Source organism: Melanotaenia boesemani, chromosome 1 (genome assembly GCF_017639745.1).
Source record: "Melanotaenia boesemani isolate fMelBoe1 chromosome 1, fMelBoe1.pri, whole genome shotgun sequence".
NCBI classification, from domain to species: domain Eukaryota; kingdom Metazoa; phylum Chordata; class Actinopteri; order Atheriniformes; family Melanotaeniidae; genus Melanotaenia; species Melanotaenia boesemani.
Window position 1 is genome coordinate 7022348 of NC_055682.1, and position 18910 is coordinate 7041257.

General features: G+C 39.2%; 1 protein-coding gene across 2 annotated transcripts in view; it reads left to right on the forward strand.

Annotated features, from left to right (window-relative positions):
* The window catches only part of mpped2a (metallophosphoesterase domain containing 2a), an 85026-nt gene that overhangs the window by 18690 nt on the left and 47426 nt on the right, over positions 1-18910 (forward strand). For both annotated transcript variants that reach the window (XM_041991324.1, XM_041991333.1), the window contains exon 3: positions 10755-10936. In XM_041991324.1, the coding sequence (XP_041847258.1) occupies positions 10755-10936 (182 nt within the window). The remainder of the gene's footprint in view (positions 1-10754; positions 10937-18910) is intronic.

The following is an 18910-nucleotide window of genomic DNA, read 5'->3' on the forward strand; positions in this document are numbered from 1 at the left end:
CAAAACTTAATAGGCTGTTGGATCGATTTAATTTGAGTCAGGCGTGTTGAAGCAGGAAACATTGAAAAATCTGCAGGACAGCGGCCCTCGAGGGCTGGAGTTTGACATCCTTGCCATGAGGAGCATTGGAATTACTGGTGCCGTTATTTGTGACGTACAGTTTTTACTCTAATGATTAAAGGCGTTCGAACCCCAAGTTGACGGATGGCCTTCAGGAACGTCTGGAGCATCAGTGAATGTCTTTCTCATCTTGTCAGTGTGTAACACATAATCTGCACGGTCAGTGTTTTTTCTAGCTAATTGAGGTTGTTGAACCAGCGTTGAGTCTTTGAGAGAACCATAGCTGGAGAATTTATGATTTCACCTGCTAATTTCAGGTTTTCCTTCTCTTCAGTATCCAACAGGCCAAGTGTCCCAACACCAAGGTTAATATCCTCAAACTACACATGAACCTCTACGATGAGTAAATGACAATGACACTACTCTGATTAAACTTTCTTTTAGTAGCACAGCGTTTCAGTTTTCTCTTGTTAAATACGGTAAAATCTCTACCTTTTTATATTTATTTTTTTACTGTACATGCTGAAGATAAAGTCCAACATTTGCCTTTTCCACCTTGGTTTTCGGCGACTTAAACAATCATTTGAGAGATGAAGACCTCTTAAACAAGTTTTGGAATTTCTCTTGTGTAAACTTTTCTGTAGGGTTTCCTGTTGCCCCTCTGCCTTTATATTTTTAATGGTACTGTAGTTGCAATGAAAACAGCAGCCCAGCTTCAAACCTTTTTATTGTTAACACAGTGAGTGTCTCTTTGATTTTCCTCATTTAATTTAAATAGGCTGGAAAAAGAAACAAGTAGGATTAAATGCTAAATGGACTCCTTTCACACAGCACTTTTCTTGTCTTTTTGACCCCTAAAAGTCAACAGATTCAGACAGCTCTTTTAACGTGTGGTGCTTTTTTCAGTCATACTTAGACTCGGATAAGCATGTGTGTGTTTTGTTAATATCCCAAAACACAAATAGACGGGAAAAGCTATCAAAATTTCACATTTGCCCCCCCCCCCCCCCCCCCCCCCCCCCCCCCCCCCCCCCAAAAAAGACCTGAAAATAATAAAAAGGGAATAATGTTGGGATAGGTGTAATTCTTCAGGCAACATTTTTGGTTACCTAACAAGGTAATGCTTAAGGTCTTTACACACTAACGTTTCATTTTTAATTTTAAGTATTTATTTTTTTTTATGTGTCATCTGAGATAAATCGTTTGGCACAGAAAGCTTTTCAAAGCTCGGGCCAAATTATTTTCTATCATCTATCTGGTGTAGTTATTCACAGTGTGAAACAAAACTCAGCTATCAAGCAGTGAGGATGATTTTTGTGGTCCTTTCATTTCTTCACCGTAGAAAGAGGAAAAAGAAAATTCTGGGTCCGTCTGACCTGGTGACAAAAGCAGATTTTTTGCCAGTCAATGGAAAAGCTGCAGAATTATCTCAGTTTTTTTCCAGGTGTATTTCAGGATGTTGGTGGTTTAGTTTCGTACCCTGTTAGTGTGAACATACGGATATATTAGTGATCAGACTCCCAATTTATTTTTTTTTTAATTCTGCGTCTTCTTTTTTCTTTACATGATTTGTTTAAAAAGTGCACGGTCCTGGGAAATGAAGCATTTATTTTGGATAATAACATCTGTACTTATTGTGGCTTAGAGCGCTCAAACAACTATAAAGGTTTGAACATTTATTTTTGGGCCTAAGCTTTGGAGTTAGTGTGTGGTGTAATTAAAATAATGTGACATTGTATGTTTTTTTTAAATAATAATTGAATTCTAATTTATACTTTACTAATTCCAAAAGGAATCTGCTTTTAACCCACACTAGATGTACTAGGAGCAGCATTACGGCACCCAGGGAGCAGTTGGGGTTTAAGGGTCTTGTGCAGGGACCCAGAGTGGTTAACCTTCGTTACCAGTCTGGGGAATTGAACCTGTGTCCTGTGTCCTCTGCTTTAACCGCTCTAGAGAGTTGTAGTTAAAGCTATAGTCATAGCTGTATATAGTTATATAGTTGTTGTTAGAGAAGAGTGCTAATATAATTATGTCATATTTCTCACATCCAAGCCCTCAAAGGCGAGATTATCAAACAACATATGTGGAGTTGGTGTTTAAAGGCCTTTAAAACAGCATTAACTGAACCCAGCAGCTGCTATTGTGTGAACTGAGAATGACTTCGTTAGAGAGGACGAGTTGAAACTGATGATAGTGAAATAATCTCCCCTTGTTTTTTCTTTTTCTATAATACAGTCATCATTAAAATCAATGAATGGCTTGAAAACAAGATATTAATTTACTCCGTTTATAAGCTGTCGATGTAACGCAGTTGGACTTTTCTGGAATTAAAACACCTCAGTGATCTGGAAGAGTACGATTAAGAATCAGTGGCACATGAAACATTTTTGTTTTATAGCAGCAGTCAGACATGAGCTCTCCTGAGGACAAAGAGCGGCACCGTTTTGTGGCCTTTTGTTTCTGCCGGCCTGCCGCTGCTTGCTGACTGGAGTGGAGGGGCTTTTTGTAACAGGAGAACCCTTGATTAAGTTCCCTCTCCACCCCTGACCTGCTGCTGGTGCCTGTCGGGATGGCGGTGCTGGAGTTGATGGTGGTGGTGATGGGGTGGGTTAAGTGACAGTTGACATTAGACAGGTCTGCTTTCTCTGTTAGATTGAAGTCTTTTGATGTTGTCTTTGTGATTTTTGGCGCTTTAAACCCCTCAAGCCTGGCATGGCAGGGTACAAAATCCCCGCCGATGATGTCACTTCCTCTTTAACATGAAATAGAAATCCACTGTTTGAGCCTGCAACTTCTCAAAATGACAAGTCTTTTGTTTATGCAGTTTAAAGTGTGTTTAGTTTAGCCTGAATGATGACTCATTTCTGAAGTTGGTTTATTTCTTTAACACTTTTGGAAAGCTTTTTTCTTTTAAGATGATGTACATGTCTCACTCTCACCACTTGAGACAAATCATTTAATTGCTTATCTAAGTTACCAGTGAAAAAAATGTGATGCAGGTTTTTAACAGCACAACAAAATTATACATTTGCATGCGTTAAGCATGCATTTGTGTTTATTCTTTCATTTAAAACACTGAACTCTGAAAAGCAATGAGTCTTTTTTGGGACTAAACTACATAATTACACTTTTTAAGCTAATATTTTCTTTTGCACAAAATTGGTTTTGGGGCTGTAAACTTTTAGGAATATGCCTCAATTCCCTCTGGACATCACTGGACACATGGAAGCATTTCCAAGAAGAGTGCCTTCTTCTTACCAAGTCCAAAATGATAACCCTGCTTGGTGCAACGCAGCTGTATAGAGTCATATTCTTTAATGCATCCTCACTCTACTGTGCCAGGTGAGCGCCTCTGCAGGTTCTAGTCTCCCTGCAGTCTGCTGGTGGGTGTTTTAGCTAAAGGGGCCCGTCATGGCCGTCTTCTCAACCTTTTTTCCCATCAGCCCTGCAGCCAGGCGGACCGTCGGCAGCACAATTAAGGGCTGTGCCATAATGAAAGGGGCATTAGCAGAAGCAATTTATTTCCCAGCGCAGTGCCGGAAGGTTTCTCCAGTGCTGATATTCCAACTCGGCCTTTGTGTGTGCTGCACAGTGCCATTATGGGAGGGACACACACCCACTGAACAAATGGCGTAAAGGGGGGAGGGTGGGCATCAAAGCGCAAGGCCATCTTTCACCACTCTTGAAAATCAATTTCAGTTTGAATATTTTGTTAATGTGTGCCCACGTTTCTTTTTATTGTCTTTATTGTCCTCCCTGCGGTTCGTCATAAATCTGCATCACCACTGTACATTTATATTTGTGCTTTTTGCCCCAGTTCCCTGTTTGGTTTTCTTGTTTGCTTGTTCCAGTCTCATACCTTTTCGTGCTTTTCTCTCAGCTCTGTTGTGCAGCCACACCAGCAGCAACCCCCTCTCTGTTATTCCTGTGTTCATTTTGTTCCTCTGAAGTTTATTGAATTAGCGCAGACAGCTGAAACGCGGAAGATAAGAGAGGCGCTCTACGCTCCTCTCACAGAAATGGTATTGCACTGTGGAAGCGTGAGCGGTGTGTTTGTGTTCATGTGTGTGTGATTCCATAAGAGGGGGAGGGGAACTGATGCAGAGGTTATAGACAGAGGAAATGGGGAGCATTGTGTTTTGATGTTTCTTCTGAAACAGCGATAAAGACAGTACGAGCCTTGTGAAAAGAAAAAAAAAAAAACAGTTCTGACTCCGTTTCAGCTGTGGTTCCTTGAAAATTCCCTTTCCTTTTGCGTAATGACTACGTAAATGTCAAATTTTGTTAAGCTGAGAGAAAAGTGATGAAGTACAGATGTACATTTATAGTCTTTTATCAGCTGCTGTGAGTTTAGTGCATGAGTTCATTAAATCTGCCTTTTGTCTTTTGTCAGCTTATTCTGCTTTGCCCAGTAAGACAGACTTAAGTCAGGACAAACTTTAAAATTTGTATAAAAGGGTAAAAACTACACACTTTCTTAGTTTTGTATCAGATTAATTGGATCTCCTATCCTTAATACATTAAGAACTACATTTAATGTGTCTATATATATATGTGATAATACATTTTCTCTTAATGAACTAAGCTTTAAGCATTAAAAGGCATTTTTAGTTAGACTTAATCTGTCTGTTTTTTTCCCAAACTTGTCAAAATGAGCTCCAGCTATAAGCTTTATAGTATAATGATGCTATCACTGCTTAAACTGCCATCTTGTTATAGTTTATTTATTACTGCTATAAACTGAACATTAAACATCTTGGATATAACTGGGAAACGGAGCGTGCAGGAACCGTCTTCTGTTCTTCTCTGAGCCCATCTCCATCACAAAACCCTGCGCTGTTGGTCGGTTACCTGCAACAGTAACTATCGACTGATCGCATAGTGCCATGATGATCAAATTATCTTTATCTGATGAAAAAAAGTATATTGAGCACTAATAATCTGGAAAAAATTAACATTGACTCTGATTTTTGGACTAATAATTGACAGACGGCAGTGACATCATCCTGTACCAAAAGCCGTTTTAAGATGTTCTCCTTTGGTTCAGACAGAAAACTGCCAAATTCATGAAACAAGATAAAAACAGATCTGTTCATGATTTTAATTTCCATGATCAAATGCAGATGTTAGAACTTGATGGAATCACAGATTGGATGTCAGAGCATTAATCTGTCAGGTATTTATTTGAAATCCTGCATGAAATGTTAGTGAATTTTCTACATAAGATCATTTAATTTTTTACAAATGCGCGCAAAACAAAAGACTGGCCTGTGAACCAGTGAAAGTTTGAGTTGTCGATCCCATTTATCACATCTGGACCGGTAACAGTCCTCCTTTGACCCTGGAGGCTTCAGGTGGCCGTATCCCCACTTTCAGATCAGCATTATAACTTTTAAAAGAGGAAGAACAGAAAGGTGAGAGGAGTCTGAGATTAGTCCTCCAGCAACAGGTAGAAAATATAAAGAGACATGAAGTGAAGTGTGATGGACACGTCTGAGACAACCAGACACCTCAGAGGCGTCGAGCCCATTAACTTCATCAAGGCAAACCAGAGCTAGAAGCAAAACCTACAACACCATGCGGAAACCCAGTTTTTTTTTTTCCAAAATAATTTGGTTGTGTTATAAATACATGTTTAGATCATTTATTGATTCCATAAGGAAATAATTAAAATTAAATACATAATAATATGTAAATCTTAGCCTTTCAATTCAGTCATATCTGTTAAATTAATAGCAGTAAAATAAAAAAAGAAGGTAATCTAAAAACGTCTGTAAGCTAGTGTATTTTTCTTTAAATAAATCAAGTCCACCAGCATAGATAAAATAAAAAAAACTTTTAAGGTTTTAAATGCTTCGGCTCTTTCTGCCTTCTTCTGGTTTTTGGTGAGAATTAAATTGTCTTGAAAATCACAAAGTTTACTTGAAACATCAAAGCATTCTTCTTGGAAAAAGCAAATTAACAAAAAAAATGTTACAAGGCAAGCCTGAGCACACCAAACACACATTTAAATTTTTACAAGCTTTACAATAACAACACAGCGGGTTGAAGTAGGCTGATGAAAAAGCAGCGTTGCCCTGGAAAGGGTTTCCTCCCTTTACTTTACGTTTTTATAACACAGCTGAATAATAACAATAATTAATTTAGTCTTTGGATTGGAGAGTTTGGATTGGACTCATACTGGATTATTTGATAAAAAGCACTGGAGCTGGACAGCTTTTTGGCTGATGGGAAAACTTTCCAAAAAAAAGAGAGGGAAAAAATATTAAAACATTGCAATCAGTCATGATGAAGTGTCCTCAAAGAGCTCGAAACGCCGACCTTCTTATCTGCTGCGAGTTAAGTGTCGCTTTTGAAGGAGCGGGCTCAGGCTGAACTCTGACCCTGTTTGCTTGTGTGTTTTTCCAAAAGGCCACGGAGCCAAGAGAGCTCCGTCAAACGAAATATCCTCCCACAGACATCAGAGAGCACTCCCTTTCCCTCCGTCTGCCTCTCCCAGGCTGGTGTTTCATTTCTCACACTGGTACTCTCGCCTGCTGTATGACACATGTAACTAATAACTCTTAATGGGTTGAGTGGAGTTTTTCACTATTTAAACGTGTTTCATTTCTACTTTCTGCAATTTTTTTTAGAATAAATCGCATCGGTTGCATTTGTTTAGGGCTTTATAGCTATTATTTTAGACTTTGTTAGTTAATTATTAAAGCTAATGTTAACTGAATTTTCAACGAATTTAGTACATTTTATTCAATTTATTGATGAATTTTTTAAAAATTAATATTATTTTTAAATATATCGGACCTTAGTAATTAAGCATACATATCCGATATGTCTGGCAGGTATAGCTAAGAAATACTTCATGAGTAAAATACAAATGAATAAGTTGGAGTATCAAAATGAAGTTTCCTGAATCGAAGACTGAAATGTGAAACAGTTCATGGATTCCAGCAAACATTTTCAGGTTAATATTTGCTGTGATGTTCCAGCTGAAGGTGAGGAGGAGCTAATGCCCTGAGGTTTCTCTGCTGAAGGATCACAGACATTTTTCTTCCATCGCGCAGATATTTTTGCCGCTGCAGACCTCGGTTTTGTGTCAGCTCCAATGTCATGGCGGATTTCAGAGTGTGCTCGTGCCCTCCCCGAGCGCATTAGCATTTCCCTTCTCCCCTGCTCTTTTCCCTCTCCAGTCTTCCCTCTGATGTCACGCTGAAGCTCAGACATGTTAACACGAACCTTCATGCTAACACAGTTCAGTCTGTCACTGGAGAATATTCTTTTACCTGCTGCTGGAGCGCAGGAAGAGTTTTTCATTTTCACCGTCTCCGTTTACAATAGATCAGAGGTCTCTGCTGAACTCCTCAACTTCTGTATACATTACTAATGAAGCTCTGGATTGTTATACAGTCATATGTTACAGGAAAAACTGGGGCTCTCTATCTTTTAGTGTGTGTGAGAGACCAATGCATTACTATCATGAAGGTTTCTTGGCCTGAGCCTGCTCTAATTGATAGGGGCTGCTGGTATTTACTTACATTCTCCGGATGGATTAAATCTCAAAGGAAAGGGGAGGAGATGGAGGTTGTTTTTCTCCTGGCTTTGTTTTAATATGCATGTGTGGGTGTATATGTGTGTATGTGTATGATATATACATACACGTATGAGTGTGTTTGTGGCTGTTTTGTTGCCCCATGTGGTTCAGCATTCATCCTTTCTCCATGACGAGAACTGTCGAATCCAGTCAAGCTGCATGGCATCCAGGCACCACAGAGCACCAAATCTAATCAGCAGCCACACTGCAATGTATGCGCCTCTCTGCTGGCTTAGAGTAATGTGTGTGTGTGTGTGTGTGTGTGTGTGTGTGTGTGTGTGTGTGCAGGAGCACCGAGACTTATTTACTGCACACAGTCAATAGTAAATATCATTATCTCTGTGGCTGGTTTTTCATTTTGTTCAGTGTGTTTAATATGTAGTGCAGGCCTGCTCGGCTTCAGTGTTGAGAGCAAAGCTGAGCTCTTCCATCTGAGGCTGCATAGCTATAAAACAAGCACGGTACCAGTGGCTACACAATACTGACCGACTGCAGGTTACAGGTGAAAATATTGAAGACAGAGTTCTTGTGCAGTTTGTTTCCTGAAACCAGGCAATGGTTTGGGTAATTTTTACTTCTGTTGCATCACTTTCCTGCCGCCACTGCAAGGTTGTCTCTGTTTTTACAAATAAGTGACCCCACAGTCAAAAAGTTTGTTTCAAGCCTGTAAGGATTCAACCAAGATCCAACACAGCACATTTCATTCGTGCACCATCAACACCGTTGAGCTCACACCACTGACATGCCTCGTTCAACTAAAGTTTGTTCAGATGGCATCCAACATGGGAGTTTTCCTTTGACTGATCATTAGAAATCAGGGCAACAGATATTTTATTTTATGTTATACTTTTTATTTGGCTACTACAGTGTCTCATACTAGCCCAATGCACAAACAACAAAAGTTAAATTTGATTTTACAGAAGTCAAGTTAGCAGCAGAAAACTGCATAAATGACAAAGAAAGTAAAAGACAAGAGAACAAAAAGCATGTCTTGATGGAGCTGTAATAAGACGACTTAGCGTCACAGAGTCTATGACTTTGGTTAGAACACATAGACACGTTTAATGAGTAAATTTAATTGCACAAAGCCAATTTAATAAAGCACACAAAAGTTAAATTCATGGTGAGAGCAGGAAGGGAGGAGGCTGCTTTTGTTGACATGCAGCAAAATAAATGAGACTGAATATTTCTTTAATGTGACCGCTGACTTTTAACAAAGAGTCTTTATAACAAACATTCATGTCTGGCAGATTAAAGGAAATAAGAATGATTTTCTGCAGAGGTCCCAGCAGCAGTTTCAGCTTCTAGCGGCATCTGAGGCGTTGGGCTGAATGCTGCCAGTCATGGACACACTCTGATCGGTCACATCGGAAGCATGGCTGTTTTAGTGACACGAGGGGCAGCGTCACATGGTTCACGCTTCTTTCATTGTCTGTTTTCATAGAAACACAACAACTGTAAAATCTGCACTTTTACCTCTAGTTGTTTAAGGACTTTTTTTATATAATCGGTGATTATGAGTTTTAATGTTTTTTTTTGGTTTTTTTTTAGTGGAATAAGTAATTTTTATGCAGGTATGTCACAAGATTGACAAAATAAACTAACTTAGTTTGTTGTTTTTCCTTGTTGATGCTTGAAATGATAAAAAAATGTCCTTATTTTAATCACAATATGGCATGGCTGTGGTCCCACTGAGTGCTTTGATTAAAGTAATATGCATTGTTGAATCCCCCAATTCTACATCATGGTGAAGAATATTACTATTTGCAGCATAAAGAAAGAGAATACAGATTAATGGACTTCAAACAGTCAAGATGATACATATTACTGAGGGTTGCTCTCGCAGTGACCAGTGTGTAAACTAATGTGTTAAAGTTAACGTGATTGTATTATAAAGAAAAAAACAACAGGTATCTGTCTGCCCCTTAGCTTTTCATCAGTGAGATTTCACTCAAATTGTCATAAAAATCTGAAAATTGCCTCCAAACAAGAAATCCACGCGGTGCAATGTTGCTTTTTGCCCCCGTTTTCTCCCTCAACGACGTCCATCAGTCTGAAACATTTTCATTTCATCCTCTGCAGCTTTTACTGTGCCGTGTTTGTGCACATACGCGAGTAGACCCCGTTTGTGTGTGCGTGTCAGGTTGAAGATTGCAGGGTTGATTATGTGTCTGATTTTGCCGACAGAGTGACATCCCTTTTAATGAAATAATGGTCTGGTGGCAGAGTGCTGGACAATTGCACGTTGGACACTTCAATTACTGACAAGATGATTTTTTTTTCTTCCTATCTTTCCTTTTAGCAAAAAATAATAATAATGATGAGGGTTTTCTTCCTTTTTAGCAGACATGCTTATTATAAACAAGAAGGCTGAATAAAGGGACCCTTTTTAGTTGTTGTTTGTCCAGACTTGTGTCTAAATGTTTTTTCAGATAATGGATTGAAAGGACATGGCATGCCTTAATTCTCTGTCTGTTTAGCTAGTAAAAAAAAAGAAAATGTTGCCTTTCATCTGTGCACATATCAACCAGAGTGATGGTTGTAATGTCTCCTCTTTTCTTAGAGATGCATTGTGCAGATCTGCATGTGTTATTTGTGAACCGTTGAATTCATTTTTCACACCAAATGGTCAGTTTCTCTACTGTTTCTCCTGCTACGAGGTATGAAATTAGCATGAATCTTCTAAAGATATGTCTTTTTGCAACATCACAAAGACATGAAAAAGTCCACGCTCTGTTTTTTTGGGAGAGGTTGGCATTCAAAGTGAAAAAAGTCACCACATAAAACCTGTGGAGACAGAAGAAATAAGTGGATCTTTTATGTTCTAATCCATAAAATATGTTGGACGTTTTATTTTACTGGTAACATTGTGATTTAATGGATCAGAAATCAGTTTCATAACATTTTTCTAATGGTGGATTTAAAATGATCAACCTGTATTTATTACTGCTCTTTCAAACCTGTGTAATTGAATTACTTGGAGAGAAACAAATTATGTGTGAACAGGCATGAAACCAACCAATTAGCTATGACCTACAGTCCAGAATCTTGTGCTGGTCAGACCATCCTTCATGTCATCCCTCTCTCTCTCGTGTCTTTACAGGGTGGACCCCATTCCTTATGACACTCCCAAGCCGGCGGGGCACACCAGGTTTGTGTGTGTTTCGGACACACACTCGCGTACAGATGGCATCCAGATGCCCTACGGCGATGTGCTCCTGCACATGGGCGACTTCACTGAGCTTGGCCTGCCATCTGAGGTTAAGAAGTTCAACGACTGGCTAGGTACAGAGCTGTTTAACACACATTCACCCACAACTCACAGAGTGCACACACCACTTTCATGATCACACCCCACTGACATGCACTGGCTGCGAGGAGCAGGAGGAATGGCAACAGGCATGCTTAACTGGTGACCAGACCACACAAAGATCCCCCTTCCACTCCAGATGACCCCCCCAGCTGCTGTCCTAAAGTGTCCAGTTTAACCCCGCTGACCTTACAACCTGGTTCAGTTAACCTTTGACCTGTCCTTCTGGCCTCATGCTGTGGGTGGGAAATCTGTGTGGAAGTTTTGTATGTGCGATTCCACTCCCCAAAGTCTGTGTTTCGTCCAGCCGAGGCGTTTTTCTCTCTAATGTAGTCACGTTTCACACTCACAATACAAATTCCTGGTTTGTTTATTAGTTTGCATTTCCCTCTTGATCAGTTATTTGGAGGCAATGTCCAAAATCACTTTGAAAGGCTGATTGTCAAAATACATTGCTGTTATATATGGATAAAACTCAACCTGGGCACAGGGTGTGGTGAAAGCCAATCTTCATGAGATTAATTGTTTAAACAAAGAATATTTGTGCAGCATCTAAAGCTAGGATACTTAAGTTCATAAACATGCAAAGAAAATAAAAAACCTGGAATAAACTGAGTTCATTGAGAGTTTTGGGATGAGCCAGAGGTGTCACTCTAACACCTTACCTACAAGAATACTATAAAAACTAAGTGTACATGGTGTTAAATGCTGTGAATTTCTCTTTGTTTTTCTTTACTGTCTGACGGGGTTGAAGTGTACAACTGATTAGCCAAGTGAAAAATTAGCTGTGTTCCATCTGGAAACGCTGCTTAATGTTTCTGTCAGTATTCAACGTCTGGGTTTGGCTGTGATATTTATCTTCAAAACCCATATTTATTTCAATACTGATAGCTTTTTTCTATAAATGAATTTCTTTATTTCTTTTTTAAATGTGCTGAAATTGTTAGTCTGAATGTGTTTTCTCAAAGTGAACAGTGAACTTCAGCAGTTCTGTCTAAATTATGAACAGCGATGATTTAAGAAAATTCACAACTTATTTTTTCCCTCTTCAGAGTGTAAAACTTTAATGATCGCGCTTCACTTCTGTCCAGACTAATAAACTTTTTATAGATAGAGGTGTGGAAGTTCTTCAGTTCTAACATGCATGTTTATGTAGCCATTTCTGCATCAATGCAGCAACAGAACATCTGTGAGAGTCACTGAGTCTCAGAGAGTATCTGATGGTTAGCTGGTGATTGTCAGGCCATAGCAGAACAATAAAGATGCATAGGTGGTTGAGGTAGAATCACTTGCTGTAAAATGCCAAAGAAATGTTGTACTCCAAGAATTAAAAAGCTGATGACAGCTTTGTTTAAGAAAAAAATGTTTCCTGGCTAAAGAGGCACTGATTCTGTTAACTAAAACAAGCAGACTGGATTTCATATTGAAGGAGTCTCATCTTACAGTTATTGTAAAAAGAAATCTGCATTGAATCATTAAAAGGGAATTTGAAATCCAATCAGGAAGCCATCAAAGATCCACATTTCTAATAGACAGTGAAGGCTTCAAAGGAATTAAATGAAATGTGTGAGATTATACATGTTTGGCCATTAAAGATGATTAGAGCCAGTGATGCAAATTTTAGTGTTAAACAGCTTTGAGGTCACTGTAACCTTAAGCTTTAATCCGTTCTTAGAAATGTTCGTTTCGCTACGTATGACCAGAGTCCCTCAAGTGTTTTCTGAAGTTGTGCTTATGAGACCTGTACATGAACGGACGGACGGCCTAACAACCCAACAGTCATCGGCACTCGTGTTTGAAGTATCAAACGCTGGCGGCCTGATGAGTTTAAAGGTGGCTGTCAAAGTTTTGCCTGTCTAAAGATGACAGGGGACTGCAGTCAGTCTGGATTCGCAGCAGCCCCCATGGATTCAAACACTGACCCAGTTTTTACAGCTAGGGGAGGGGGGTGGAATCCAGTTAATAGAAGCTGCTCAAACCACTCCAGCATAATCCAATCCTCAAACTTTTACTGTTCTCAGGAGGTTTTCAGCAGAATTTCACTGGAAATTTGGCAGCAGTTTAACTTAAAATGATTTTTTTCACATTCTCCTGCTCTTTCAATGTTTTTTTCTCTCTGTAAACCTCATTGTCAATCAGGGATGCATTAATCCATATCTTGGGTCAGAGTTCAAAGTTAAATGATTGAGTCTGTTTCTTTTTTTTATATTGTTGGTTACCAGACTTTATAATGTTTGCATGTGTAGCAACCACCCACATGAACAATAATAAAAGACCAAATTAGACAGAAAAAGAGGTTTATATTAATTAGCAGAGTTCATTTGTTGTTTGGAGGTTGGGAGACCACCTACAGTTGCAGGCACAACTCTGAAAATGAAATCTGAGCTTTAAATGACTGAAAGTGAGCAGTGAAGCATTGGCCATCAGAGTGGAAACAGAACGCAGTCCTGAACTTATTATTAACCTTTAAAATCTGATTTATTAGCCACTCACAGTGATGTGCATAATTTGTCTGACTCACTCATACATGTGTCTGATGCTGGTCCCTTAAAATACCACAAAATACACTCCAATATCTCGGACTGACTTGCACAAGGAGAAAATCTAACATTCTGTCACGGTATATGCTGGTGTGTTTGCCCATTTAAGGATGTGAAAACAGACATATCAGCTATAATGGAGAATCAGTGCAGACGAAAGTGGAAAATGTTTGAGAATATTTACAATACAGTTATAGTCAGAGTCATGAAAAAGGAGGAGGAAAGGAAAAAGGATGGATTATTATTATTACACAGGAGCAGTAAAAACATTATATTCTTATGTTGCATTGACTAAACATGTTTTTGCTGGGGAAGCATTTGCTGGATGGAGTTTGTGTTTGCATGCATTTTATAATTAAGATAAGAGCATGGGAAAGATAGGTTTTTTTTTCTTTAAGTTGTCCTCAACTTAAACATGTGTGAAAGCAGCTGTAGTTTCTCAGAAAAGGTCAAAATGTTGTATTTATGTAAGTTTTAAAACTATGTATTTTCAGTCCACAGTTATTTTTATTCTTGCAGTCTGGCTCAACTTTAAATGTCCATTAATAAAGGCTTTTATTATATATATATATATATATATATATATGTGTGTGTATGTGTGTGTGTGTGTGTGTGTGTGTGTGTGTGTTGACAGTCTGGATTTTTTACAAAGAAGTACAACATTTTGCAGCCTGGTGAGAATTAAGAGTTACAGGATTCAGAGAACTGGGTTTTCCACTGATACTACAGCTGTCTCATATGAAACTCTGGGTTAGTGCTAGAAAATGAGAATCTGTTAGAACTGAAAGTAAAGCTTGGACAGCTTTAGCTGCTGTTAGCTTCATTTGTTCAGAGAACGAAGCTGTACAAAAGTCAGTGTTTGTACAACTAAAACAAAAGCAGCATCTCGTTGGTCGGAGGTTTAACAGCTCAAAGCTTTTTCTGCAGTGGAATCTGTTTCAAGAGAGACTAATAGAATAATGGATAAAATCTTTGTTGGCAGCAGGGTTTGTAAGCCAGGAGCTTTTTTTTTCTTAACTGAATGGTGAGTGTGTGATCCTTGGCTGCCTCCTCTGTTTGCTCCTCTCACACACTCAGAGGAGACAGCAGTTTGTCCGGGCCATCGACTGCTGCTTGGCCTCTCGCCGGCGATCATTGGAGATCGATGCGGAGGAGCCAGCCCTCCCTGACCCGGCCGATCTGTTGCTGGCGCTCTGACTCTGATCTCCCTTTTTAGCTGCGTGTTAGACTGTTGAAGAGAAGACAGCATTTGAGGCTTCAGCATCCATCAGGTGTAAATTTTCAATGCCATTTTGGACTAAAATCATTTCAAACTCGAAATTAATTCGTCTCTGTAGCTAGAAAGTTAATTTCAGATCCTTATTTATTTAGCTTTTGTACATTTTGACATAATCTGAATAAATGTGGATAGACTGACAGATAGCTGGTTTATTTATATAGAAGCAACATTTTATATCCTGCTTCCAATTTAAAAAAATAAGATTTTGTCATATTTTTTACTGTGGATCCATTTGAGATGTGAGAAGAGATGACAGATTAATTATCTTCGATTGTCATCTTTGGTTTCCTGTGGAGTATCTGTTCAATAGTTTTTAAATCCCCTTTTTTTCAGTAGTGTGAAAAAATACTTTTTAATTAAAACACATTAAATGTGTCCAATGTTAACATCTACCTGTTTAAAAAGTATGACAAAACATTTCAAGCCTTTATCCAGAAGCAGGGTGTTGTTTGGATACCTGTTTGTCAGTGAAGAATGAAAAAGAAAAAGTCCAGGTACATCACTCCATCAAGGCTCTATAAGATAAATCACAGTGGCAATAAAAAGCAGGAGAAATTCCCAGTGGAATAATGCAGTTGGAGTTGTTTGTAATTTAGTTTTTCGCCAGCGTTTCCCTGCCTGGTGGTGGTGAAGACTGTGCTTCGCTCTGGGTTGTGTGTGTGCATTTGAGTGTGTAAATGGATGCATGATCCAGTTAGAGTGCTGGGGGACTGAGAGGCGGCGCTTTCATTTAAAGTTAGACGGGAATTTATGATCCTGAGATGCGACGAAAGCTAATTTAGAGCAGCAGGAATGAAACCTATAGACCAGGGAGCCATGATTCTTTCATCTCCAGCATTGGAGAGCACACCCTTACAGAATTACACACACACACACACGTATACAGTCGAGCAGGATGTGGTAGGCTGAATTTTTATCGAGCCATTGTATTTTAATGAATTCGGTTTTTATTATTTTTTGTTGTAGTTGTGTTACTGCAAACTGAAGCATTGCGCTCACGTCTTTTTCTTTCACATTTTCTAGTTTTTTTTTGTTTGTTTGTTTGTTTTTTTTTCCCTTCAGTTTGCACATTTTGGACTCTTTATTGAACATTTTATCCCATTCGTCCACCTGACCTGCTTCATAACTTGTCAGTTGGTTACAGCAACATGCCACACTGTGGAGCGACGAGAATTACCCTGTCAGTCAAAGTCTATGTGGGTGGATGCAGGCATGCCATTTGTAAATGCTGCAATTATCCTGTAATATATGCAAATTATTTTGCTTTGCTTTAGTTTCTTTATGTTGTTTTAATCAATAAACATGTTCTGTATGTTTTTGAAAAAGAGCAAAGTTACAGCACAATACCACAAAAAGCAGCAGTGCACTAAAGGCAACAAACTTCTCGAAAGTGCAAACTGTCTTAAAAAAACATTATTCAATACAAAGTTGAGTGAGAATCATAACGGAAACGAACCAAGTTCATAGTTAAGTGCATAATATTAGAATAGTAAAATTACATTTATATGGAAGAGCAGGTCAGAGTCTCCGAGCTTGATTAGATTTCTCCAACTCAACAGGCCACGTGTTTGTAAGATCCTACAATGATGGTAGGTTTTTGGCTTTCTATCTAAAGCTTTTAGGGCTTCAGCCAGCCTCACAGTTGTCTTTAACTTAGGCTGAAATTTAACTCTTGGTTGGGTCTGTTTCATAAAGTTGCAGATGTCAGATTGAGGGAAACCTGGCCCCCTATTTTAATTGTAGCCTCTTACCAAAATACAGCATTTTTTTTTTTTTTTTTTTGCATGGTGGTTTTTCCACATAGCTTGTGCTGTTTTCTCCAGATGTGTATTCATCACCTAAATCTTCATTTTGGATGTAAGTTTTGACAAAAAGCCTCTTATTCACACCTCATTAGATAAATCACTTGTGACAGATATTTTTCAGTTTTCTGAAATTTTGAAGTCAAGCCCATGTTAAGAAAATAACCAGATTAAGTCATTATAATACCCATTAGTTGCTGCCTTGTTATAATTCCTGTTACCTTGGTTTGGGTTGTTGGTGCTGGAAACAGAGTCTTGCAGCACCTATTTTCCCATGGCTGATTCAGTTAACTCTACACATAAATTATCCCTCTTATTAGTCTGTACAGATCAGACAAGGCAACCACATATAAAGAAAGGAGGCAAAACTGGAACAAAATCAACCATGAAAAACTGAATCCAGGAGAGGAAAGAGAAATACAGAGTGAATAGAAGGTGATGAAGGCCAGAACCTTTTGTTGAGTGCTCAGTCGGCTGGAATAAAGTAGCAAGTCAGTTTCTTGATAGCGGAGGGGAACCGGGACAAATCACCTCGACAGAGGAGAGCGAAAAGGGCACAGCGCGAGTTGAAAGATGAGGGGATGAGGACTGTAATGGATGTTCTTCTCTATTTAGTTCAGGTTCAGGTTCATGCTTTTTCCAGCTGCCTGACATCAACAGAGATTGACAGTGGTCTGCAGGGGTCAAGCTGGACTGTCAGCTGTGGTTGTAACCTCTATGACTGTGTGAATTGAAGATATGTTTCCTCTCCAATTATCTTACTTTCTTTGCAGTCATGATCTGTGCTTTGGGTTCGGTACACAGACAGTTACAGGGGGAGTGTATTTGCTCCACATAGAAAATGTTTAGAAACTACTGTTTCTGTAGAAACTGCTTTACCAGCTGGAACGTATACACAGCCCCCATGTTTTTATGAAATACAGTTCTGCTTTGATGGAGAACTGTGTCAGGTAGGTATTATAAAAAGTTAAACTACGTAAATAATTTGCCAAAGAAGAGCATAAAAAAGTCAATATTCAGATTACTTTTACGTTCTTTGTCACCAGAAGATTTGCTGACTGTGAAAAGCAGTAAAAGGTGTTATTTAAAATTTAAGTCACGTTTGTAAATGTGGAGTAATTTTAATCCAGGCTTTTTCATTAGATTTCACATGGTTACATATTCCAGTGATAATAAAAACACAATATGTAGCGTTGCCATAACAGCAAGCTGTAGCAAGTGTTTATCGTAAAGAAGAAAATATACACCCATCAGCCACTTTATCACTGGAATACAGTGAACATCGTCATGTTCTAGAAAGCAGGTGGAGATGATCTGAGCTTAGTGGCATGGTGCATCATCCTGCTGGAAGTAGCCATCAGAAGATTGTATGTCTTGTGGTTTGGAAAAGGAGACAGGACCCAAAATAACAAAGAGATTGCAATTTATGAGGTATTTATTGACAAGATGACACCAAAGTTGCTGGGTTGTGGATGCTTGCGCAGGAAGGTGGGGAGAGAATCAGATGGAGACTGCTAGAGAAGATTAAACTGGGGAATCCACAGGTTAATCCCAGGAAATCTGATCCAAAGTGAAATGAGAACTACTGACGGTGAGGATTTTTACCTGAGTGGTAAGAAACTGAACCTTCCAGGTAGGTGAGGGTGGCGGTGCTGAGTGACCAGAGGATGGATGAGTACTAACTGAATCCTGACTGAAGATCTGGACCGGTGGGCATGTTCAATAGCTAAAACGTCTTTTTAAATGAACTGTAACAGATTTGGCTAAACACTACTGCTGGAAAGCAGACACACTCACACCAGCTGAAGAGTAGATCCTGGCTTTAAAGTTTAAGGGAGACAGAAATCAGTTGTCTCAAGTGATACAAGGAAGGTAGAAGCAGGACAAAAAACCCACATAAGAAAAACCCCACAAAACCCAACAGGTACACTGTGGTCGTTAAAGGATGGACATTGACATCAACAGTTCTCAGGTAGGCTGTGGTTGTTAAGGCATGCCACATTGGTACTAAGGGGTGTGCCAAAAAAATAATCCTCACACCATTACACCACCAGCAGCAGCCTTAAAGCAGGATGGATCCATGCTTTAATGTTGTTTCCACCCAATTCTCAGCCTACCTAATGTGGAGCTGACATAGAGACTCATCAGACCAGGCCATGTTTTTCCATATTCCAGTGTCCAGTGTTGGTGAGTCTGTGTGAATTTTAGCCTCAGTTTCCTGCTCTTGGTTGACAGGGGGCACCCGGTGTGGTCTTCTGCTGCTGTAGCCCATCTGCTTCAAGGTTGGACGTTGATGTGCTCAGAGACCAGCCAGTCTGGCACCAACAA